General features: G+C 46.4%; 1 protein-coding gene across 7 annotated transcripts in view; it reads left to right on the top strand.

Moving 5' to 3' along the window:
• Positions 1-25,856, top strand: part of MEGF11 (multiple EGF like domains 11) — a 345,431-nt gene that overhangs the window by 297,224 nt on the left and 22,351 nt on the right. For 6 of the 7 annotated variants that reach the window (XM_083411873.1, XM_083411871.1, XM_083411870.1 and 3 more), the window contains 4 exons: positions 7,143-7,271; positions 9,409-9,537; positions 13,886-14,014; positions 14,368-14,598. In XM_083411873.1, coding sequence (XP_083267999.1) covers positions 7,143-7,271; positions 9,409-9,537; positions 13,886-14,014; positions 14,368-14,598 — 618 coding nt within the window. Of the gene's footprint in view, positions 1-7,142; positions 7,272-9,408; positions 9,538-13,885; positions 14,015-14,367; positions 14,599-24,636; positions 24,756-25,856 lie in introns of all 7 variants that reach the window. The other variant, XM_083411869.1, reaches the window with a different exon arrangement.

Genomic DNA, 25,856 nt, shown 5'->3' with positions numbered 1-25,856 from the left:
TGGCCTTATCCACATAATATTTACCTTGAAATATGCACCGGCAAAAGGCGGAAAGCCGATTCAATATCACACTGCGCCAAAAGCGCCCCTTGACCAAAACTCCTGATCAATTTAACCGTGTGATCGAAGGTGGCATACTTCACCGAGCATAACTCTGGTGGAATGGCGTCATTTACTAAGCCGCCCTTCGGATAGGATAAATTGTGAATGAGCCGAAATTCCCCGGGATTCTTCTTCGGCACGTTGCCCAAGGTTTATATGCAGGTTTGGGAAGGGTTTTTGTTGTTGTTGTTGTTGCTGTTGCTGTTGTTGTTGTTGTTGTTTTGATACTGTAAATGTCAGGTTTCAGTTTCACTCTAGCTAGAAATAACTGCTACATATGCAACATGTTCTAGAAGATTGCCAAAGGTGAGCTCTTAGCCAAAGCGTTATCCACTTCAGTGTTATTTCTCACAAAACTAGCAATTTGTTTACTAATTATACATGTTCCCTAATATGGTTAACGGACTGAAATAATGCGATTCCGACTGTTGGGCTTAAAGGCTTACTAGATTCTAGGACTGAGGACTAAATCATTATTGTACTTCTTTGCAATTTTGCCCACAGCTGCCCTGCTCATTGGGAGAACAGGGAATGGATCTGGAACACTTCAAAGCAGTACCATTGCTCCCATGTGTCTTTCTGTTTGGGCTGTCATTTTGTTAAAGCTGTGGTCCTGCTCTTGTAGTTGATCTGGGCGAAAAGGCAGGTTCCCCAGGAAAAAATAATTCCTGTATGAGGTGTTATGGAATGATACATTTGGTAGCCTAATAATCTCAAAAGGGGGGTGGGTCTGGGAAGGGGTGTCTCTGTCTGGAGACCAAGCAGGGGCTAAGTGGTGGCCCTGTTGGGTTCATCCCATAGTGTATGCCATAGTGTGACTCCAGAGGCAGAGGTAGCTGCTCTGGCACCCAGAGTGGCACACATGGTGGGGTGGGGCTAGCTACCCATGGGGCGGGGCGAGCGTCCTTTCCTTTACTGACTTCTGATTAGTAGAGTCCTTCGCGGTTAAGGAGCCAACTACTAGGATTCTAACCCTCTGAGAAACCCTTCCAAAGATAGGATGCTGCACTTCCGTCCGGATGGATAGACAAGTGGTTGAGGAGAGGAGAAAGCTGAATTTGAGAAAATGCTAGACCCAGAAGGACTTTATCGATGGTTCCCTGCTGCGGGGGTTCATCTGGAACTAGAGTGGTGAGAGCCCCGACCTCCCCGAAAGAGCCGCTTCCCTTTGTAACACACTGTGGCTGGGTGAGCCCCTGCACATTGGCATTGCCCTTTATTGAATTACCCGCACACCTTACGTTTTAAATCCTTCTAAGGTCCAGCTTTCCAGTGCGATACACCTCTGATGGCTTCTTCTCGACATGAAGGGCGTAAGCCATTCTGACTCGTCATCACCGGCTGATGAGGTGCCTGATTCTGGAAGCTAGACCCTGGGCTGCTTATTCTGCAAAGAACTAGAAGAACTGGAAGCCACCGGGTTATTGATACGGGCCGGCAGCCACCGCACAGGCGCCCTGATGCGGTTCTGAAAGTCGTCACCGAGCAAGCCCGAGACCTAGTTTGCACAGCCGCCGTTCCTGACTGAGGGCTTGGGCCTGCACCTGGGTTGTTTAAAGGCTGGAACTGGTTTGCGAAACAAGGAAGTAAGAAACGCAAGGCAAATAGAACTAAAGAATAGCTAAGAGAAAGCGCTGCTCATAGTCAACAATGAATGATCTGAAGGCATTGAGGAAATGCGAAATGGGTTTCGGTTTTATTATTATGACGGTCGCCAGCAGCAGTGTGTGCTGGTGCTGCACCCGTGCGCTTCTTCTTGGGCGCCATGAGCTGCTCTGTGCACTAGCAAAATGCTATTTATTTTGTCACTAATTACTTTATTTTATTTTAAATTTAATTTTCATTTATTTATTTATTTAATATTATTAATTATTATTAATTATTATTGTATTTATATTTATATTTATATTTATATTTATATTTATGTTTATATTTATTTATTATTATTATTATTTATTTTTCAAATTTATTTTATTTATTATTTTATTTTATTATTGTTGTTGTTATTTTTTTAATTAGTATTAATATCACCAATCAATTAATAACTTGACTGTAAATAAATGTTAGTAAACAATTATTGTGCATCAATAAAGTTCGGAGCACGGTTGATGAATTAACTATTAATGAATAGTATCTCAATTAATAGCCAATGGATTTATAGCTATGAGTAGGAATTACTATTATCAATTGCTCCGCGTAAATGCTGACAAAATGAACAATAACCAGCAACCTTGGCATTATCAGCATTATGCTCCAACCAGTTGAGCTATCCAGGCTCTTAAGTTGCCCCTTTCAAATGATAGGCAAATCTAGGCGCAAAGCAATGCCAAGTAATCAAACAGAATTGAAAATAACTGCTCACAAGGAGATGCTCAAAAGCTGCAGCCAAAATAAGACAAAGGAAATCAATAAGATTCCACACCAGCGGCCATGCTGGAGAAACTTTATCAAACAAAGGAAACTTTGCCCAAAAAAGAAAAGTAAATCTTTGCCCACAAGGTGGCTCGAGACCAGTTGAGGGAAATAAGGGTGCTTAAACAGACAAAAGACTGTAATTGGTCAAACTGCTGGTTAGTTAAACTGACAATGCAACTAGAGCTGCTGAACTGCCAGGTGCATAAAGACAATGCCTCCCAAAATGCTGGTCACTCAGAGAGCAATCAAGCCTGCCCCAGCAGTTGAAAAACCTGTCTGGCAACTGTGATTACTCAGGCAAGAAGCAAAGGAAAGTCCAAAGACCAATGTATCTCCTGCAAGGGGAGGGGTGGAGGGAGGGAGGAGGGGTGGAGGGCAGAGAAGGAAAGTGGGGGGGGGGGAGAGTTGGGAGGGAGGAGGGGTGGAGGGAAAATGAACATGCCGGGCAAGGGAAATCTTTTTGAAGAAAAGGAAAAATAGCTATCCTGTACAGTGAGCCAAAATGAAGTGGAAATATAAACAGTGTATTAACCTGGACTTTTCATTAAGGTACCATAAGCCGTAACCTTTGTTGTTGTTGTTGTTGTTGTTTAAAAGTGGTTTTCTTTAGGGAGCCTGTACTGGCAAGTGAAGCCAATGACAAGAACCAGGCAAAGGCACACCTTCAAAGGTTCTAAACGTATGAACGTGCAGTGCTGAGGAATGGTTCCCTGATCAGAAACCCTGAATTGTCCACCCCAAGCCCTGCCTTATTTCTATCCCCCAAACATCAAGCGAAGGGGGGGGTGGCTTAGAGAAACCAAGAGGGGTGAGGTTTAAGCGCACAGTCTTTCCCAAGCCCCGGCCGCCTTTAAAATTTACAGGGGGCTCCCGATTTAAGTGGTACCAATGGAAGGGATGGCAGGGTAAATTAATTAAACCCACGCTAGAAGAGTAATAAATCAATAAACGGCAGGCACCAACACACGCTGCAAGCACACACACACAACTTAAAATTAGAGAGGAACAGGAAAAGGAACCCTGAGGATCATCTAGTCCAACCCAGGCAATGCAGAAATATTCAGCTGTCCCATACAGGGATCAAACTTGCAACCTTGGCATTATCAGCACCATGCAGTCACCCGGACCAGCCATGCGATTGGACAGGCAAGGGCAATAGAGGGGAAATGTACAAGCACCCTGGCCAAAAATTAAAATAAGACGCACAGCTCAGCTACCAAGCAGAGGCAGGGAAGACAAGCGAGGAGACAAGGGAGAAAGAAAGATGGAGCCACACTCACACTCAGACCTCACCGGGGGCATGTGCTGGGCAAGGGAGCAAGCTGCAGCTTAAGAAAGGTAATTCGCACTTAGACCGCACAAACAAATCAAGGAGAGGGGGGAAATGGAAGGTTAAATGTAGGTTTTTACATGGAAAAAAGGAGGACACAGCAAGGCAAACCTGGATTTTTAAAAGCAGTAAAGCAATGAGCGCACGCAAGCCTCCTAAAGTTAAAAGGCAAGCCTCCACACACACAGACCCCCCAACTCCAAACCTCGTGGCTCTTCCCTGTGATGGCTGTGATGACTCCTAGCTGATGACTCTCGAAGCAGCGACGTAGAAAGAGGCTGAGGAGGGGGCCGGCCCCAGCATATATACTAAGGTCAAGCCCTCCCCCTCTACGGGCGGCTCCAGGTGGGAGCCGCCTCCTGGGCGTGAGGCACCGGCCAGGTGAGCCGGAAGAAGCAGGGGCTCCCGCCCCTGCGTGGGCGGGGTTGGGGCTCCCGTCCACAACCACTCCCCTCCCTTCTGAGGAGAGTCTTTCCAGTCCACTGCAGTTCATCTTCTACCAGAAATGGCATTATTTGGGTCGCCATCCGCTATGGCGAAATTGCAAAACTTATTGTGTAATTTACATTGCCATTATGTCTTTCCACTCCATTCATTTCAGTGTAAAGGAAACCCAATGCGAATGGGGTGGGCTGAGGGAACGTAATCAGCTACCTATCATTTGCAGCCTGAAAGTAGAAGCAAGAGTGCATGGAGATTGTATGCACTGAATTAGTTTCCATTTCCATTTCAAATATGTGGGCATCGTCATTTTCTGCTTCCCTTTCAGCCGGACTTCTCTGTCATCCCTGTTTGTGAGGGCTGTTTCTTGCATGGGACAACTGTCCTCACCAGTGTTGTGCACTCTGCAACCTTCTTGACTTCCCAGGCTCTAACTAAAGCCCAAGAAAGAAGCCATGAGGAGGAGAAGGTTATTAAACAGAGCTTGGATAGCCATCTCTCAGGGATTCTTTAGCTGTGATTCCTGCATTTCAGGGGGTTGGACTTGATGCCTCTTTTTGTCCCTTCCCACTACGATTGTATAATTCTATGAACTCGTCTCATGGGGGCTTTTCAATCAAGAAAGATGGGAGGTTTCAAAGAGAGTGGATAAACGTGGGGGGGGGGGTTGGAGAACACCATTCTCCTTGGCCTCCTCACGACAGTGATAATAATAATAATAATTTATGTATACCCCGCCCTTCCCGGTTCAGAAAACCGGGCTCAGGGCGGCTAACAACAAATTTAAAACACTTAATTGTAAAAGCAGCATAAAATACAGTATAAAAACATGAATAACAGTAAAATTCAAAGTTCAGAAATCAATTTGGGGTAAATCCATCTAATAAGCATTAGATAGTCACCAGGGCTAGCTGGCTGAATTAGTCCTACTTGGGCCAGCGAGGAGGCCAGGGGAGAATTAGCTGTGGGGTCTCAGAGCGGGTGATCTTCATAAAAGGGGAGGGGGAGGGAAGAGAAGGGAAATAAAAGATCAGGCTGAATTCAAAATAAAGGCCAAGTGGAATAGCTCTGTCTTACAGGTCCGACGGAAGGAGGTTAAATCCTGAAGGCCCCTAGTCTCATGAGACAGAGCATTCCACCAGGTCGGAGCCATCACTGAAAAGGCCCTGGCCCTGGTGGAGGATAGTCTGACTTCCTTAGGGCCTGGGACCTCTAAACTATGGTTATTCGTGGACCTTAAGGTCCTCTGTGGGGCATACCAGGAGAGGCAGTCCCGTAAATACAAGGGCCCTAAGTCACAAAGGGGTTTAAAGGTAAAAACCAGCACCTTGAACCTGACCCTATACTGCACCAGCCAGTGCAACTGGTGAATATGCTCCCATGGCAGAGACCCCGTGAGGAGCCTCGCTGCAGCATTCTGCACCTGCTGGAGTTTGTGGGACAGTAAGGGAAGCTCAACACACTCTGTTCTCACCAGTATGCTAAAACACCCCGAGAATGAAGCAGAAAAACACTGAATCATTTTTTCACCGGGGGGGGGGGGGGGAGAGACTTTTGAGAAGTTCGAGGAGAAATGTTGGCATACCACTAGGCATCATGCCCCCATCACCTCCTTGTTCTATGCGGGTGTGAGGGGAGCGACTCCATCAGGCAAGGCCTCCTTCCACCTGCCTTGCTCCACCCTCTGCTTCTCAATGGGTATTGTATTGTTTTATGTACTGTGGCTTGCCGTTGTTTTATTGATTACAGTTTAGATATTATTGTAACTGTTGAGTGGATTTCTGTTTAACTTTTATATGTTGATATTATTATTTTATACTATTCCTAATGATTGTTAAATGTTACTTTTTTGATGGAGGTTGCCTATTTTAAAGTCATGTTCTGTTATCACATGTTTGTATTGCATTAGATTGTTATAAGATGTACATTTTTTGTTTCTTCAGCTTGTAAACCGCCTTGAGTATTGTAAGATAGAAAGGCGGTATACAAATTAAAAATGATGATGACGAGTGCACACTCAGAGCTCCCCATTCAACTCTGTGCAATATGCAATTCCATTTTGGATATCTGGTGACAGGTGTATTTGGATGTGTGAAGTGCTGCATCAGTTTTCCCAATTACGATGCTAGCACTTCTACTCTGCTTTTCTAATGTTCCTTTCACCCTGTTGCATTATGAAACCATGGCCTTTTTGGCCAAAATACTGGCATGCCCTGCTAAATTTCACTCACACCCTACCCTTTCTGCACAGCTCGCCTCTCTTCCCCCATGATTCCCCTATGAAAACAGCAGGAAAGAACTGCGTGCCAATATGCCTCCCCAAATTTTGTCACTTTACTCCCACGATTTTCCAGGTAAAGGGAAGGCGGCAAACAGGATTTTTTCTAGAATCAAATAACATGGAAAGGAGCACTGAGCATGCGCCATATTCCATTCGTTTTCTAGAAATGGGTTTTATACAGTGGTACCTCGGGTTACATACGCTTCAGGTTACACACTCCGCTAACCCAGAAATAGTGCTTCAGGTAAAGAACTTTGCTTCAGGATAAGAACAGAAATCGGGCTCCGGCAGCGCGGCAGCAACAGGAGGCCCCATTAGCTAAAGTGGTGCTTCAGGTTAAGAACAGTTTCAGGTTAAGTACGGACCTCCGGAACAAATTAAGTACTTAACCTGAGGTACCACTGTATTGTGTGAAAGCTTAACAGAACAGAACAGAAATTAACAGTTAGGGAAACATTGTGGGGAATGGAGTAAACTGCTATGTGAATGCAGCCGAAGTGGCTGGCCTTTCAAAAACATAGATATATGGAAATATTGTATAATTGTTTTATCTCTCTCTTTCTTTCTCTCCAGCATGCCCTGTTGGCTTTTGGGGTGCAGACTGTTTTCATTCTTGCAGTTGTCATAATGGTGCAGTATGCAGCCCTCACGATGGAGAATGCAGGTGCACCCCTGGCTGGACGGGTCCCTACTGTACACAACGTAAGATTTACAGCTTTAAATGATGGTGGTGGTGGTGTTTAGTGGGGATGTGTCTGTTTTTAAAAAGTATGCACTGCCCCCTTGCGGTAGCTTCCTGCATTGCATCCTTTGGGGGGGTTGCTAATGCACACTTAATCTCTGCCAAAAAACAAAGCAAAGAAACAAATGTTCCTAGTAAAAAGAGATGTTAACCAAAAGAGAAAAAAAGAGGAATAAAACTTGATTTATCTATTTGTGTACATAACATCTTAATTCCCCAGCACTTACTTCCAAGGCAGACACGTCAACATTTCTGCAGTGCACTTAATTTGTTCTGAGACAAAGCCAAACAAGACCACCAGATTTATTTTGAAATTAGGAGATCATTTACCTGTGTCCTTCCAGGGGAACTGCAGTTTTTAGAACCTGAACATTTGGAATTAGGAGACTTTTTAAATGCAAGCTTCTGCATCATTAGCAGCCATGCGTTCTAAATTAAATAGTTGAAATTGGGGAAGGGCTGTTGATCAGCGGTGAAGCATCTGCTTTGCATGTAGAAGGTCCCAGTGGCATCTCAAGGCAAAGCTGGGAATGTCCCCTGCCTGAAGACCTGGAGAACAACTGCTGCCAGTCAGTGCAGGCAATACTGAGCTAGATCGACCAATGGTCCTATGTCACTGTGTAAGAGTCACACTTCAACATCTTTACAAGGCTGACTCACACAATTAAAGAAAACATATCGATTTCCTTCTGGGTCCTTCTCCACCCATGCTGTCCCTACAAGTCATAGGAACATAGGAAGTGGCCTTATACTGAGACAATTGGTCCATCCAGCTCAATATTGTCTACACTGACTGGCAGCGGTTTTCCAGAGTTTCAGACTGGGGTCTTTCCCAGCCTTACTTGGAGATGCCAGGATTTGATCCTGAGACCATCTGCATGCAAGGCAGATGCTCTACCACTGAGCTACCATTCCAGTGCTGCTGCTCTCCTCTAGTCTACATACTCTGGGGTTGCCTCTTTTCTCCATCATGGCTCTTCTGCTGCAGAGCAGCTAGCAGCCACCCTCAGACGTCCCTGCATTTCCCCTTTTCCCACATTAGGGGAGTTCAGACTTTACATTCAACAAGTATGCGGTGTGTGTAGACAATAGCTGAGCTGTACCCTTGTACATAAAGAAGGCTGATCGCCGAAGAATTGATGCTTTTGAATTATGGTGCTGGAGGAGACTCTTGAGAGTCCCATGGACTGCAAGAAGATCAAACCTCTCCATCCTTAAGGAAATCAGCCCTGAGTGCTCACTGGAAGGAGGCTCCAATACTTTGGCCACCTCATGAGAAGAGAAGACTCCCTGGAAAAGACCCTGATGCTGGGAAAGATGGAGGGCACAAGGAGAAGGGAACGGCAGAGGACGAGATGGTTGGACAGTGTTCTTGAAGCAACCAGCATGAGTTTGACCAAACTGCGGGAGGCAGCGAAAGACAGGAGTGCCTGGCGTGCTCTGGTCCATGGGGTCACGAAGAGTCGGACATGACTAAACGACTGAACAACAACAACTCTTGTACATGCAACGAGAGTGAAGTCTGTGTGCCTGTGTACACAGTAGTTTGTACAAATTGACACGTGCACATACTTGCACACAAACAAGGGGCAGCTTGTACCTGTGTTCTCTGTAACTTGTGAACAAGCCTCCTGTGATTTGATCGTGGGCATGGCATGCAGGAACCAAAATAGAGCTTCAGTCACCTGAGCAATTTTGAAACTGATTTTTCTTAAAGCTGTTGTTTTACTTCCAAGCAGCTTAAGGCAGCGCACAGGTTCTCCCCGCCACACCCAACCTTTTTATCCTCAGAACAAGCCTGCAAAGTAGGTTAGACTGAAATAAGGTGACTGACCCAAGGTCGCCCAGTGAACTCCATAGCTAGGTGGGGACTTGATTCTTGGCTTTGCAGGTCCCCTGGTTGTTAATAATAATAATAATAATAATAATAATAATAATAATAATAATAATTTATTATTTATACCCCACCCATCTGGCTGGGTTTCCCCAACCACTCTGGGCGGCTTCCAACAAAATATTAAAATACAATGGTCTGTTAAACATTGAAAGCTTCCCTTTTCTACTTATTTACCTTTTCTTCTTTCTACCCCACCCCAGGATGTCCAGCTGCTTTCTATGGGAAAAGCTGTGCCAACGTCTGCCAGTGTCAGAATGGAGCGGATTGTGACCACATTACTGGGCAGTGCACATGCAGGACGGGGTTTACAGGGAAGCAGTGTGAGCAAAGTAAGTTGTTGTTGCTGACCTTCTCCCCTCCGTTCCTAGGAGGGTCTTTTCCCTTTGGCTGTCTTCACAATTGAAAATGAATATGTGTGTGTGTCTCCTGACATCCCATGCTCTGTTTCAAGTTGTGGGAGGCAGCTGTTGCAGCTAATTGCAAAGCACCCTTCCACTTTCTGCTACAGCAGCAGTGGGGAACCTTTTTAAGAACATAAGAAGAGCCAGTAGCTTATCTGGTCCAGCATCTGATCTCACATTGGCCATTCCACTATCTAACAGCTCTTGCCACCAGAAAGTTCTTCCTAATGTTTAGTTGGAATCTCCTTCCTTTTAACTTGAATCAGTTGGTTTGGGTCCTACGCTCTGGAGCAAGAGGAAACAAGCTTGCTCCATCTTCCAGCCCTCTTCTTCTCCAGGCTAAACATGCCCAACTTCCTCAACAGTTCCTCATAAGGTTTGCTTTCCAGACCCTTGATCATCTTGGTTGCCCTCCTCTGCACATGTTCCAGCTTGTCAATATCCTCCTTAAATTGCGGTGTCCAGAACTGGACACAGTACTCCACAGAGTAGTCCAGGTATGGCAGAATAGAGGGGGACTATTCTATTTCTCTTGATCATGACACTATACTTGTATTGATGCAGTCTAGAATAGCATTAGCTTTTTTTGCTGCTTCATCCCACTGTGGACTCATGTTCAGCTTGCGGTCTTCTAAGACCCCCTCAATCCTTTTCCCATCTGCTATTGGCAAGCCAGGTGTCCCCCATCTTGTAAATGTGCTGGTGGTTCTTCCTGCCAAAGTGTAAAACTACAGTGGTACCTCAGGTTGCAGACACTTCAGGTTACAGATGCTTCAGGTTACAGACTCCGCTAACCCAGAAATAGTACCTCGGGTTAAGAACTTTGCTTCAGGAAAGAAATCGTGCGGCAGCAGCAAGAGGACCCATTAACTAAAGTGGTACCTCAGGTTAAGAACAGTTTCAGGTTAAGAACTGACCTCCGGAACGAATTAAGTTCTTAACCCGAGGTACCACTGTACTGAAATTCATTTTGAGCCCAGTTCTCCAACCCGTTCAGTGCTCTCAGACCAACTGTTTAATTATGTGTTCTAGGAACTTTCCTTGTATCAATGTCAGGCTCACCGGTTGGTAGTTACCTGGGTCTTCTCCCCACCCCCCAAGCCTCCCACCTCCCACTTTTTGAAGGTGGGGACAATATTACTGCCTCCAAATGTGGAGACAGACCATAGCCATTTTGGCTAGCAGCATTTGATAGCTTTTTACCCACTCCCACAGGAGTCAAGCTGGATGGTGTTAAAAGAGGACTGGACAAAATCATGGAAGCAGAGGCTATCTGTGTTTACTAGCCACAGTGGCTAAGCTTTCGCCCATGGTCAAAAGCAGCATTGCTTCTGAATACCAGCTGCTGGAAACCACATGAGGAGAGGATGGTTTTGCACGTGGGTCCTCCTTGCAGACTTCTCCTGGGTGGCTACTGTGAAAACAAGAGAGTAGACCAGATGGGCCACTGGCCCAATCCAGCAGGCTCTTCTTATGTTCTCATGATCCTGCCTCCTAGCAGAGGCTAATCCAATTAAGGCAGCACACAGCAACTCCTAGAATCCACCTTCAGATGCTTACAGAGTATAGGTGGTGTGACTTTAATAGCACATCAGCTTTTGCTGTGTCCTGTTGTGCTTATTTATTTCTTCAGGGTCAGGAGACCAAAGGAAGTCCTTTTCTCACATAGTTCATAGTTCAATGATGGCATCTGCTCCCACAAACATGCAGTGATGGCCACTAACTTGGATAGCTTTGAAATTATGGAGGAGAAGGCTATCAATGATGATGGCTGTGTTCTGCCTCCAGCGCTGGAAACAGTGTGCCTGTCGCTGGGAATCACAGATGGGGATAATGCTGTTCAGCTCCAATCCTACTTGCAGCCTTCCCAGTGGGGCATCTGGTTGGCCACTGTGAGAACAGGATGCTGGACTGGATGGGCCCCCGTTGGCCTGATGCAGCTGCAGGGTTCTTATTTATCTATCTCTTTTATTTGGGGCATTTTTATACTGCCCAATTAACCATGCTCTCTCTGGACAGTTCACAAATTTCAAAAATCAATGCATGGCAAATATAGTCAAAGCTAAAAACAAGCAATACGGAAGCAAAAAAAAAACCTGGCACAATGATCGGCATCAATGCCACATAAAACCATCAAGAAGCCACAGCGCAAGATCAATAAAAACTATTTAAAAACCACTAAATCCAACAAAGGAGGAAATGAAATAGTCCTAAGTGCTAAAATGCACAAAACCTCAGTGATTAAAATACCCAAGAGAAGTGCTTACTTATCCATTCTGATGAAGAGCTCTAGAGAACTCCAAAGCTTTGCTCACTTTTTGTGGCAGGTAGGTTGCCCTATCATGGATTTTAGGCTCCCCACTCCACCCATGGATCAGCAAGAACATAAAAAGAGCCTGCTAGATGAGGCCATAGGGGGCCCCTCTACTCCAGCATCTCCTGGGTCTCCTACCAACTCTCAGCACCCTTAACAAACTACAGCTCCCAGAATTCTTTGGGGGAAGCTGTGGCTGTTTAAAGTGGTATCATCGTGCCTTAAATGTGTGGTGTGAACATGACTATGGCCTTACATGATAAAAACAGCTCCCCCTGCAATTTAAGACAGATAACAACGTTGAGAGCTTAGAACAGGTCATTTGGAGCCAGCTTCCTTGTCTCGTGTTCACATTCAGGGCTTTAATGATGGTTTTTGGAAGGAGAGAGTTGCCTTCCTCCAGTGGACTTTATGAAAGTGTTGCTGCTGGGCTGGGCAGCCTGTGTCTGATGGGACCAAGGAGGTGGTCATCTTGAAGGAGCTTTGCTGGTTTAGGGCGAATAAATAGTACAGTTGACTGGCGCTTCCTAAAGAACTCCCCAAAGTTCTCTTTCTCCAAAGTCTCAGGAGTTTCCAGGCTGCTTTGCAGCCTTCATTTCTATTTCTTACAGAAAGTTGCCCAACAATACATTATAAGCAGCCTCTGGATTTATTGTCCTAGGCCATCATGGTAATTGCTTGAATAAATTATGTCATTGGACATTCAATCATTTTGCCTCTGGTAGAAATACAGGACAACCAAACTTTCAGCATCCAGGAGGAGAGAAAAAGGGAGGAAGAATGCAGAGCTAAATCATGGATACTTTTGTTGTCAGGACTGGCTTGGGGCCCCTACCCCTTCCAGGGAAAGTGTCCTTTAATGGACTCCATTGTTGGTGGACCTTAGGGAAATTATTTAGCTGTGGTGGAAGCAGTCCAAGCAGTGCTCAGCCACCCTTTAGGTTTCCCACAATTGCCCAGTGTTGACACTAGGTGAGGGGCATTGTGGGAAATCTTATGGGTGTCTACACCCAGACACCTGGTGCTCATTGGGAGTGCTAGGCCAGAAAATATTGTGGGGGGGGGGGCATCAGCAGCAGACCCCTGTAGCTGCCCAATGATGCCAAGCACTGGCACAATCCCAGGATATTGTTGCTGCTGTCACTGAAGCATCAGAGCAAGAAGGCACACCGGCACAATTTAATGAAGTATAAACTTGCTTTATTTTAGTGGTCCCTGGATATTTATGAAATGGTGTTTTATGGTTGCTGTTGTTTTTACAGTTTATAAATATTCATAAACAAATTAAATAAATGCAGAAGAATAGATGGCAAAAGCTCTGCTGTCTTTCTGCCCAAGTCATAGGTGGGCAAACCTATGGGCTGTGTTCAACCTGCAGCCCCTTGGCCTCACTCCCCCCCCCCCACCTTCCCAGCCTCTCCTGCTCCTTCCCTGCTGGAAGAGATTCCCTGCCTTAAACCCTGGAGAGCTATTGCCAGCCAGTGTAGGCAATATTGAACTGGATGGACCAATGGTCTGGCTTGTTATAAGGAAATTTCCTCTGTTCTTGTGTACCGTGGAGATTGCCATTACTGTTAGCTGCCTTGAGTAATAGATGCATGTTAGAAGAGCAGGATATATGAATCATTATACTAACAAATCCTCCATTAAAAAATATACCGTATTTTTCCGTGTATAAGACTATATTTTTTCCTAAATTGTTGAAGTTTAAAATAAGGGGTCGTCTTATACACAGATAGTGCATAGTGCGTTTTCTTAATTTTTGGTTAAAAAAAGGGGGGGTCATCTTATACATGGGGCCGTCTTACACTCTGAAAAATACAGTATATGTAAAAATGGTCTCTTCTTGTCAAAGTTCTCACCAACCATTTCACCCTTGTTACACACACACACACACACACACACACACACCTTTCTTGTGGTCCATAGACCCATAATTTTTCACCCTTTTCGAATTTGCAGAATGCCCCCCAGGAACATTTGGTTACGGTTGCCAGCAGCTGTGCGAATGCATGAACAACGCGACCTGCGACTACGTGACGGGCACCTGCTACTGCAGCCCTGGCTTCAAAGGAATCAGGTGTGACCAAGGTGAGACAAAATCCTTTGCCTTTTCTTTCAAACTGAGTGCCCAGGTATCTCTTTCGGCAGCCTCTCAGATAGTGATGGGTGAGCCCAAGCATGGGACTGGCAAGATGAGAAACTAAAATTGACATTTTTGCCCGTCCTTTTGCCCCGGGGTAGGGAGGAAAAACCCTTGGGTAGGGGCAGCAAGTTACAAAATATTTTGCTGGTGTTGCAAATGTTTCCATCCAGTATTTGTAGTCCAGAGATTCCAAAGAGCCAGGAGGGAGGGAGGGAAGGAAGGAGAGATAAACGCCTCTCCTTGCAAAATGGGTTTCTGCCACTCAATTTAACAGCACATTGTGAATTATTTTTAACAGCGGCTCTCATGATGGAAGAATTAAACCCCTATACTAAAATTAGTCCCGCTCTTGGATCGGAGAGGCATTCAGTGGGAGCCATCATTGGGATTATTATCCTCCTGCTAATTATTATGGTTCTGCTGGCACTCTTCGTGTGGTATCGACGGAAGCAGAAGAAAGGCCACGACATGCCAAGCGTCTCGTACACGCCAGCCATGCGGATGACAAACACCGATTACTCACTCTCTGGTAAGGGACACTTCCTTTCCTTATGGTGATGCAATGCGGGCTCTGACGCTTTTACGAGGGAAGGGAAATAAATGTCCGTTTCTTTTTGGCACAAAGGACTTCTTCGTTTTCCTCTTGGATGCTGCCATTCCCCAAAGTCTTACCTTGGATATGTAGGGAGGCCAGGACAGGCAGAGGCTAGTGGGTAGAGCAGAGAAATAGCCTCGCTCCCCTGCCCCCCAAAAAGCAGCATCAAGAGAAGGGCCATAGCTCAGTGGTGGAGCATCTGTTTTCCATGCAGAAGGACCCAAGTTCAATCCTCGATGGAAGATCCAGATAGGACTGGCAGGTAACCCTGCCTGAAACTTTGCAGCTGCTGCCAGTCCATGTAGACAACACTTGGGTTAGATGGGCTGGCGGTCTGCCTGTGCCCTTGGTTCCAATGAGAGTCAGAGAGGCCGAGTTTCTCTAACAGCCTTTGCCGACAGCTGTGCTAGCTGGGAGCTGGAGTTCCAAACATCTGGAAGGTGCTAGGTTGGTAAAGGCTGAACTGCAACATTCCAAGGCTTGGTTCTCTAGAGGGAAATTCCCATAGAAGTCAGTGGGAGTTCAGTAGCAGAACTATACACACACACACACACACACACAAAATGCACAGGTTATTTGTGTTCTGGATGGAGTTGCGCTCCTCCTAAAAAAAACAAAACCAAGTTTGAGATTTCACGGCGCTTTGGGGCCCAACTCTGTCATCTGAGGGGCACAAGTGGCCTTGATGGCACGGACCACTCTTTGCCATCCTGAGCTTCTGGATCATCACCCATGACCCCTTTCCAGACAAAGATGCCCTAACTTCAGTCATCCATGCTGGGGTAGCTTCTCAGTTGGGCTACTGCAATGCATTGTACACAGAGCTGCCCAAAAACTGTGGAGAGTGAAGAATGCTAGGGTGCTACCTAGGAACACCCAACTTGCCGGTGCAGAGAAGGCTGGGCTGGATCCTGGTCCATTTCTGGGACCAATTCAAAGTGTTTGCACTCCCTGCTATAGCCCAGGATAACTGGCAGGTCCGTCCACCAGCCCATCTCTACAGGGGTCTGCCCCAAGCTGTGGGGTCCTCTTCAGAAGCCTTTCCCTGGGAATGCGTACTCTCCCATATGTGATGGGCAGCAATCGGAGAAAGATGCTTCTGGGTGCTGGTGGTGGGGATGCCTCTATTGCAGAATGCCCTCCCTAGAGTGGCTTGCCTGGCACCAGCCGGGTTGTCGTTTCTTTGACATCAGCTGCTTTGGTGTCATTTTCACACCAGATGGAAAGCTTAATAATAATAATAATAATAATAATAATAATAATAATTAATAATAAATTGGTTTTATTTTATTTAGAAGATTGATATCAGACAGTTTGATCAAAGAGCTGTCTTAAAGTGGGGTACATAATCATAAACCTGTACATAAGACGCAGCTAAAATCCGCAAAACTTTTTTTTAGAAAAAATATACACATAAAATCACTAAGACACAGATAAAAGCACTAAAACTTTTAATAGTGAATAAAGATAGCTGCGTTTATATTTTCTTCTCTCCCAGTTTCATCTTCAGTGTTTTGTTCTCATGCTTCTCTTTTATTTACTAATTCAGATTTGCACTGTTATTTTATCGCTTTTATTTTAATATGCTTTTTTCATGGTGCATGGTTGTATTTTTATCTTTATTGTGAGCTTTCCCGGGAAAGTTTCTTTAAGGGGGGGAGTGTGTGTGCGTGCGTACGTACATGCGCACAGAACTACCAACCAATTTCAGTAACCCTGACACAACCTTGTAAGGTTGGCCAGTCATTAGTATGACTCTCAGGTTACAGGTGGATGACTGAAACTGGGAGTCGTTTGCCTCGGGTCACTTAGTATCTCCCTGTAACATTTGAACTCGGTGCTTCTGGCTCATCGCTCAGGGCCCCTCTAGACTGGTGAATGGTAGGGTTTGCAAATATCTTCTTTAGCATGTCATTGATTTAATAATAGTTCACTAGTGGTGCATTTACACTGTCTGCACATCAGTCTGCTTTATTAATTGGTTTGTGATGCTTCCTCACTGTTACCGGATTATTGCCATCCCCGAGGGGCTCTCGAGCTCTAGCACAACGAAAGTGGGACCCCAAAAAGCACATCTGGGGTATTTAAAGATACAGGATTTCATCAGGAAGTTGTGGGATATGCACTATTTGGAAACGAAGCGGTGTGCCCACCTCGAAATGTTTGCAAGTGGAAATGGAGTTGAAAGCAAGACTCATGGATAACTGCCCTAATACTATCATGAGCGCATGAATGCACAATAAAAACACTAAGTCTGGAAGGGCTCTCAGGTCCAGCCCAACATTCTATGTTGCCATCCACAGGCACCGTTCCAGATACTGTTTTATGCTCCAGAGCATAAACTGGTTTTGAAGAGCTCCAGTTGCTGCAGTTCCCTCAATTTTACGATTTTGTGAGATTGTCAGGGAGTCCAAAGAGCTATAGTCCTTGGGATTACTTGGATCAAAACTGTGATGGATAAGCCACCCAGCTTGCAAGGAGGAGAGTCAAAGAAGGGGCTATATATCCTCTTCTTCCAAACTACCCAGACAGTCTTTTGCCAGCATCCCTGGGGGAAACAGCCATAAACTTCCTCCAGCAGTAATGCTGCAGAAAACTCCTTTCTGATGAAATGCATCCTCTGTGCAGAGAGAGGGTCATATCCATCCATAATTCCAGTGGTAAATTGCTTGCTGTCTGTGGAGAGTACATCTAAATTCCCAGAAGCCACAACGTTACCTGGAGAGAGCCAGTGAGAGTGAAATCAGAGGTTGGAGAGGGCAGGGGGTGAGGAGGAGGATCCCAACTCCATTCTCCCAAATTATCCCTTCCCACCCTGTGGCAAAGTCCTCTTGCCATGGTGTCCAACCCCTCTTCACAGTCACCTTTCGACCATGCAGTGTACTGAGTATGACAGTTGTGTCACTGCCAGCCTTGGCAGCGTGGAGAGTTCCCGACCCCCCCAGGTGGAAATAATGACACATAACACAATTATTAAGGTTAATGGGCTAAAAAAAGGCCACAACTTTATTAGTTACAGGTGAAGAGCGGTATTGGCTTAGGCATTGGTCCTAACCGACTATATCCAACTCCAGCCCATCTGCTCGAAGTCGGGAAGGGTTAACCACCAACAGGGGGGGAGTCCTGCTGATGCACATCAACTAGGAACTCCCCTGGGGTCTCCGCTAGGGGGCCTGCCTTGGGCCCTAACCTCCTTAGGCTTCGGACAGGGCCACTCCTCCTGGAATCCTTTAACGGACCACCCTTCAATATGCGGGGCAGGTGATGGCGCTACCTCCCCTCTTCCATCTACAGAACAAATACCAATGCCTAACTGCCAATACCCAGAAAGTTGTGATGATTTGCTATGAGGTAGGCGAAAACCAAGTGGCTGGTGCCAATTTGCCAAATGGAAAAATTCCTACCAGGCCCCTCAGCGGCGACCAACCAAGGTCCATAGCAAGGTCAAGAAACGAAAACCTTGTAAGGCAGGAGGGTGAGGAAAAAGCAGGAACAGCTGACAGGCGGCAAAGAGGGAGAATCCCAGCCGTGTCCTGCTTTAATAGGGCAGGCCACACACCCCAAGCCAACCAACTGGGAATCCCCCCAATCACGCAGGGCTGGCCTCCACCCGCCACACACGTGGAGAGGCCGTGAAGCCCACAACTCCACCTCCTTAGGCGGAAGAGGCTTTCTCCTGCTAGTGCATGCAGCAACCTGCTTAGGGTGAGTCAAAGTAGGGGCAGTGGCGAAGGAAGGCTCTCCGGCACCCAGTGTGGGGTGTCGAGGGGCAGGGCAAACTGGCCACAGGGGCGGGGCAGACTGCCCAGTGCTGCTGTTACGGACAGCACATGGGTGGCACCAATACGGGCAGCACTTGGCCACCCTACAGTGAGGTAGCCCTCGGCCACCCGCCATTTTGGCACCCCCCTCAGGGTGACACCTGGTGCAAACCGCCGCCCCCCTCCTATGCCCCTGAGCAGGGGTGGGGGAGAAAATAGATTTGGTTTGCATTTAAAGGCAATTTGTACTTTCTGACACACCTTTCAAAATCCACAGGAGTCCAAATCTTGTAACCAAGTTTTCCGGCAAAGTAATATGTACAAAAGCATATTTATTAGGATAAAGTGTCCAATAAAAGGCATATATTAGTGAAAATAGCATGCCAAAATGTGTATCTTATGAAAAATTGACACTAAAATACTGATGGATTTTCACAAGGAAGTTTATTTTTAAATGCAAACTGATTTTGAAGAGTGGAGAACTGGACTAAAAGGAGACTGAGAGTTTCTGTGACTTTGCCCCAGCCTATCTGATTAACCTAACTTGGAATGGGATGGGGTCCCATGTCAAAGGCCAACCCACTTTATGAGAAATTTTCATAAAATTTATGCCTCACTTGATTGTAAAAAAAAAAAAACTTCTCAAAGCGCTTTACAAAAAGGTAACACAATAAACTGAGAAAAATCGCAACCATACTTTAAAAAACATAAAAAATAAAATATTAAAAACATATTAAAATTACCTACACTTTCAAACGGGGACGCAGGTGGCGCTGTGGGTAAAAGCCTCAGTGCCTAGCGCTTGCCGATCGAAAGGTCGGCGGTTCGAATCCCTGCGGCGGGGTGCGCTCCCATCACTCGGTCCCAGCGCCTGCCAACCTAGCAGTTCGAAAGCACTCCCGGGTGCAAGTAGATAAATAGGGACCGCTTACTAGCGGGAAGGTAAACGGCGTTTCCGTGTGCAGCTCTGGCTCACCAGAGCAGTGATGTCACGCTGGCCACGTGACCCGGAAGTGTCTCTGGACAGCGCTGGCCCCCAGCCCCTTAAGTGAGATGGGCGCACAACCCTAGAGTCTGTCAAGACTGGCCCGTACGGGCAGGGGTACCTTACACTTTCAAAGCATTTGGGTAGGCTTGTTTGAACAAGAATGTTTTTATCAGACAATGAAAAGACTATGGGGAAGGTGCCTGCTTGAACTCAATAGGCAGGGAATGCCAAAATGCAGGTGCTGCTGCCTTAACAGTTCTGGGAGAGCTGGGTTCAAATCCTACCCTCTGGTGGAGCCACCTGTTTTAAAAGAAAAAGGCCACAAACTGCCTTAAAGGTGAAGAGCTATTTATTTGCACTCAGTGCTGTCTGGACTGCCAAACACAGATAAGGCAGAACCAGGCTCTGGGCAACAGGTCTCAGGAAAGTTGATCTGGGCCACCTGCACCTGGAGTGGCCTCCTTCAATTTGACAAATGCTTTCTCATCTGACTCCCCTGCAGTGAAGTTGGCGGCATCAGGAACTCCACAAGGTGTCAGAAGAGGCAAGTGTATCTTTAAAAAAACAAAAAAACAAAAACCTCCAAGGTGGCTTGGATTTAAAATGGATCTACTTAGTGTTGTGCCAGGATTTATTCTGTGTTTTGTTGTTGTTTTGCCCCTGACCATTTCCCCTCAGTTAATGAGAAGAAATTGCACTTGAAAATTACCAGAGAGGGGAGAGAATGTCAGGAAAATCCTCATGGGTGATGGGCAGAATTTTTGTTACCTTCCTTTTGAGGTAACCCAAGGGCTGTTTGCGAGTGTCTAGTCCAGGGGTCTGCAACCCGCGGCTCCGGAGCCGCATGGGGCTCTTTTACACCTTTGCCGCGGCTCCGGGGCGAATACTAGTGAGGGGAGGAGGCGCATTGTGCGCCCCAACACTCCCCACTGTGGCGGGCACTGTACTGGCTGTGACGTTGCATAGGGGCGGTGCGTGCGTTAGTCACGCACCGTCCCAACGTCACCTTCCCGCCCGCCCGCTACATTGTAAGGGGCATGTACTCTGGTCACTGCATTGAAAGGGGGCATGTACGCTGGTCACTGTTTTGAAGGGGATTGAAGAACACACACACACAAAAAAAGGTAACTTGTTAATTTAACATTTATTTCTATGAGGAGGAGTAATTCTGAGGGGTCAAACAAAGAAATAATAAAAAAGTGAGAAAAAAGTTATTTTTATAATGACAAGTTTTGCGGCTCCCAGTTTTTTTTTCTTAGGAAACAGGTCCAAGGTGCTCTTTTTGTCTTAAAGGTTGCAGACCCCTGGTCTAGTTTTTCATCCTATTGTGCATTCTGCTTGTCTGCACTTCCTGTAAATGCTATTACATCCTTGGGTGGGCTTTGCTGTAATCGCAGGAAGGGTTGAGAAGGCTGCCCACTGTACTCCTGTTGGCTGTTCATTAAAAATGAAAAATGGATAGGTGGGGTACCTTTTCCACAGCAAGGGTCACATTCCCTTCTGGGCAGCATCATGCAATTGATGGAAGGGGCCAGAAGCACAGGTGGCTTGAGCAAGGAATGCAGTGTGCCTTTGTGCACTAGGCTACTTCCTATAAATGCTCTCACACACACCCTCTGCTTGCCATCCAGGCAAGCAAGAGGCGTTATGAGAGTTCAAGGATACTTTCCAGTAAGGCAAAAACCTCCAAGGAGGATGGAAAACAGGGCCTAGAGCAGTGGTTCTCAACCTGTGGGTCCCCAGATGTTGTTGGACTACAACTCCCATCATCCCTGAGCTCTGGCCTTGCTAGCTAAGGATGATGGGAGTTGTAGTCCAACAACATCTGGGGACCCACAGGTTGAGAACCGCTGGCCTAGAGGGTGTGTGGCCTTGGGAAAGCCCAGGGGTCCAGATAGAGAGGCTTGGGGCTGCATGCTTCCTCCAGGCTTGATGTCCCCCACCCCTGTTTTAAATGAAGTGAAGTCACTTCAGCAGTTGAGGGAACTGGGTCATCTGGAGAAGAGAAGACTGAGAGGGGATATGATAGCCTTCTTCAAGTAACTGAAAGGCTGACACACAGAAGGTGGCATAAGTTTGTTTCTGCTGCTCCAGAGGGCAGGACTCGAACCAATGGATTCAAATGCCAAGAGAGAAAATTCCACCTGGGCATTAGGAAGAACTTTCTGGCAGCCAAACCTGTTCAGCAGTGGAATGGCCTGCCTCAGAAGGTGGTAGACTCTCCTTCCGTGGAGGTTTTCCTACAGATGTTGGCTGGCCATCTGTCAGGGATTCTTTAGCTGTGATTTCTGGCAGTGTAGGGAGTTGGATTAGATGGTACGTAGGTCCCTTTCCAACTCTACAATTCTATGATTTTATGACTTTTTAAGAAAACAGTGTAGTGAGCTTTTGTTGTGAGGAAAAAGGAAGGACTTCACCTAAAGACAAAATCTCGAGGGCTTGGTATCCAGCCTCCCCCAGTCTCATGCCCCAATGTAAGCCCATCACAAGGTCATCTCCATGGGGCAAGTCAGGAAGCAAAGGGCAGATGCAGACACACCATCCTTGTCCACTGCACAATAAGATGGCAACCCCAATTGCACACCCACCGAAATCAAAAGACCTTCTTAAGCAGATGAGGCAGGGGAAGGGGAAGAAAAAAATTGAGTAATTGGAGGGTGGATTTTGGCACAGCGCTAATCTATTCATTCCAAGTCTGCTCTTCTCCATCTGACAATTAAAAGTTTGATTCCAGCCTTTCATTAACCAGAGGGATCCTGCAGAGGTACTGCATTCCCACCCCCAAACCTATATATCATTCGTATCCTTGAATCATGAAGTTTTCACTTAACAAAGAAAGCACCCAAGTGTGCCGGTGAATTTTCCAGCTCAGTTACCAATGCTTTTGTTTTATCAGTAGAGGTCTCCCCCAAATTAAGATTTTTAATTAATACAAGGTAAATGAGAGCCTGCCTGCTTCTTTTTCTTGTTCTTGCTTTCCAAAGCCGCTTGCTGTTCCTTGCATCCTTATCGGTCTTTTAATTCATCTGGGAGTGGTTTAATTGCTAAATTGAGTTTGTTTCACTCTTCCGAAGGAAGTGTTGCTATTTTGATCTTTATGGGGTGGCGGTTTTCGTTCAATGGCAAGGCAAATGGATTGCCAACAGATGGTCGTTAAAGTTGGCAGCTCTGCATCCCTTAAATAGTTGGCATTCCTCTCTGGGTCGTCATAGACTTTGGCCGAGGAGAAGGTAAAGAACTGTCACTGATTCATGGATGTTGTTAACCTCAGGGATGTTTCTCTGCAGAGCGAGGGCCCAGGAGAGCTGCTCTCTTCCCTCCTATGTGCCTGTCACAATTTTTGCTGGCTCTCCCTTAGGAAGGCGCTGCCTTTTCCACGTTGCACCAAGGGATGAGGCTCTCTCCGAGCTCTGTTGTGAATAGATTTCACTTTTGTACTTTAAAAAAAAAGCGTCAATAAAAAACGCAGACATCCTGCATGCATTGCGCAGGTTTGCATGGTTATTATTTATTATATTTTTTGCATGCTTTACTCTGGTTCTGAGGGGGAAGGAGGGGCTATTAAGAACATAAAAAGAGCTCAGTTGGATCAGGCCAAGGAGGTGGAACATACCTATTGTGGCTAGTAGCCATTGAGAGCCTAATTCCTCATGAATCTGCCTAAACCCCTTTTAAAGCCACCGTAGTTGATGGCCATCACTGTCTCCTGTGGAAGCGAGTTCCATAGTTCATGCACTTCATAAAGAAGTACATTATTTTATCTGTCCTGAACCCTGAGTTCTGGTATTACTTTTCTCTATTCAGTTGCACTCCTCCCTATCTGTTTCCCCATTGCTGCTGCTGCTGCTACTGACAACAAAATGGCAGCGGTGGTGGGCCCAGGCTTAGCCACAGCGGGTCCCCTCAAGAGCCATATCCTGGCTTAAACCACGCCTCGCCAGAGCAATTTCTCCTCCACCTACCTGGCTGAGAATATTTTAGTAGACAAGCCCAATGATCAGTCTTGGCGGTGGTCTGCTGAAAGCAACTACCCTCCCCAGTATCTGATCCTGAAACTTGAAAGACGAGCCATAGTCCAGAGCATCACATTTGGGAAGTATGAAAAGACCCACGTCTGTAATTTAAAGAAGTTTAAAGTTTTTTGGTGGGATGAATGAAGACAGCATGACAGATCTATTCCGTGACTCCACATGGTGCATGTCTCGAGAGACAATAGAGTGCACCTCTGGGGGTGAAGCCAAACCGCTGCACCAGCAGAACCAAAGTGACCTCCCTGGGGTGCAAGCCTGGCCATTGTGTATGGAGGTCCTGAGCAGCCCAGATGACACGACCCCCCTCTTGGCCTCACTGATGTGGTCCAAAGGAAAGCAGAGCAATACATTTGGCATCAGCTGAGCTACAGGAGTTGCTGAAAGGAGGCATGCAAAGCGCCATCCAAAGGTCTTAGAGACTCCACTCCAGATTTGTGTAGCATTTACTCTTCAGCCTTTTCTTCTCCCAAAGATATCCGGCAAGCAGCCAGCAGAGGTTGAGGATCAGAGCTTTGCTTCTCCTAGATGGGCTACCTTCCCAGACTGATGAGCCCCATCTGCCCCTCACATCCATCTACAGCACATGTAGAAGTACAAAATAAAACCGTTCTTTAAACAGATTTAAGGGGCAACCCACACTGGTCAGTTGAGCAGGGGGAACGGGAAATGGAGGGGAGGAGATGGAATGGCTTGCTGGGAAGAAGGTGTGGCTGGCTTGTTGGCTGGCTGGCTGGAACCCTGAACAGGAGTACTTCTGCTAGGAGGTGCAATTGCAATGCAGCTGTTTGTTGTAGGTCCCACTTGCATACATCTTAATTACAAGGCGGGGTTTAAATATGCTAGACATGATCTCTGTGTTTGGATGGTCTTGCACATAGAGCTTCATATTTATATGCATCCTCCAGGCTGCATTCAAATTTATACTTTGCACCGTACCAGAGACTGAGTCTTCCATGGTCCCTGTCTTCCACAATGGTTGGTGCAGGGCTGTGACTGAAGGGAGGGGGGCTTAGCAAGGCAAAAATATTGCTGGCTTGACAGATTGGAAGTGGTGGTGTGGTTTTGTAACCTAACCTGCCCGTGTGTGTGTGTGTTTTAGCACATAGGAGTGTGCACATAACACTCCCTCTCTTCCCCTCCTTCTTCCCGTGCAGCTCCAAAAGAGTGTTGTGATGACTTGTTTTCTTCCCAGATATATCTCAAGGTAACAGCAATGCACACTGTTTTTCCAACCCAAGCTACCACACCCTGCCATGTGGTGTGACTTCACGGTTCTTTCCCAGTAATCTGGATGGAAACCTCTCCAGTAAGGTAGATATGACCCTTGTCTTGCCCTCCATCCCTGGCACCGTTCTCCCTGGTTCAAGGAAATATGCCGTAATGGTTCTGTTTAGTTGTCATGGCTGAATGAGCTTGGGGTAGGCAAAATGTCACCCTCCAGATGGAATACAACTCCCATCAAACCTGATCGTTGGCCATGCTGGCTGGGGCTGGTGGGAGCTGGAGGTCAACAACATCTGGAGGGCACCATGTTGGCTGTCTCTGGAATAAGCTACCCAGCTCATGGACAACCAACAAGGTGCTTTCTAGATGCTGTTGGACTACAGCTCCCACCAGTCCCCGGCTAGTACGGACAGTGGTTAGGGTTGATGGGAGTTGTAGGTCAAGATATGGAGATCACCATATTGTCTGCCCCTGGAATAAGCTACTCAGCTCATTGACAGCCAACGTGGTGCTTTCTAGATGGTGTTGGAATACAGTTAAGAAGGGAGTTAAGAAGAGACTGCTGGATCAGGTAAATGGTCCATGTAGTCCAGCATCCTGTTCTCATGGTGGCCACCCAGATGCTCCAGTTAGAAGCTCACAAGCAGGACCTGAGTAGCACAGCAACTCTGGTCACCTGTGTTTCCCAGTACCTGGAATTTAGAAGCATTACTGCCTCCAATTATGGAGGCTAGAAGCCATTGATAGCCTCCATAAATTTCTCCATTCATCTTGTAGTCCAACAACATCCGGATGGTGCCAAATTGGCTAACCCTGACTTCAGTTGGTGAAACTGATCATGCTGTTGCATTCCTCAGCTTTCACAGGTGGATCAAAAGAAGAATCAGATAAGGTGAAAAATGACAAGGGATCTTCCTTATTGTGGTTTGAGGCAACAACAGCTTTCTCCAACCTGGTGCCCCCCAGATGTTCAGGGTGGCAATTCTTATTAGCCCCATACTAGGGCTGATGGTAGATGTAGTTCCAAAACATCTGGAAGGCATCAGGTTGGGGAAGGTTGGGGTACAGCCTTCTTTATGATGCACACCTTTTGTAGGGCATTGCAGCAACCCAACATGGCTGCCTTTCTGGAATTTGTCTCTTTCAAACGTAACTCTGTTGTGCATCTAATGAAGTAGACTAAGACTC

The sequence above is a fragment of the Podarcis tiliguerta genome, assembly GCF_965153285.1.
Source record: "Podarcis tiliguerta genome assembly, chromosome: 14".
Classification (NCBI taxonomy): domain Eukaryota; kingdom Metazoa; phylum Chordata; class Lepidosauria; order Squamata; family Lacertidae; genus Podarcis; species Podarcis tiliguerta.
This window is presented reverse-complemented; position numbering and strand designations above follow the sequence as displayed.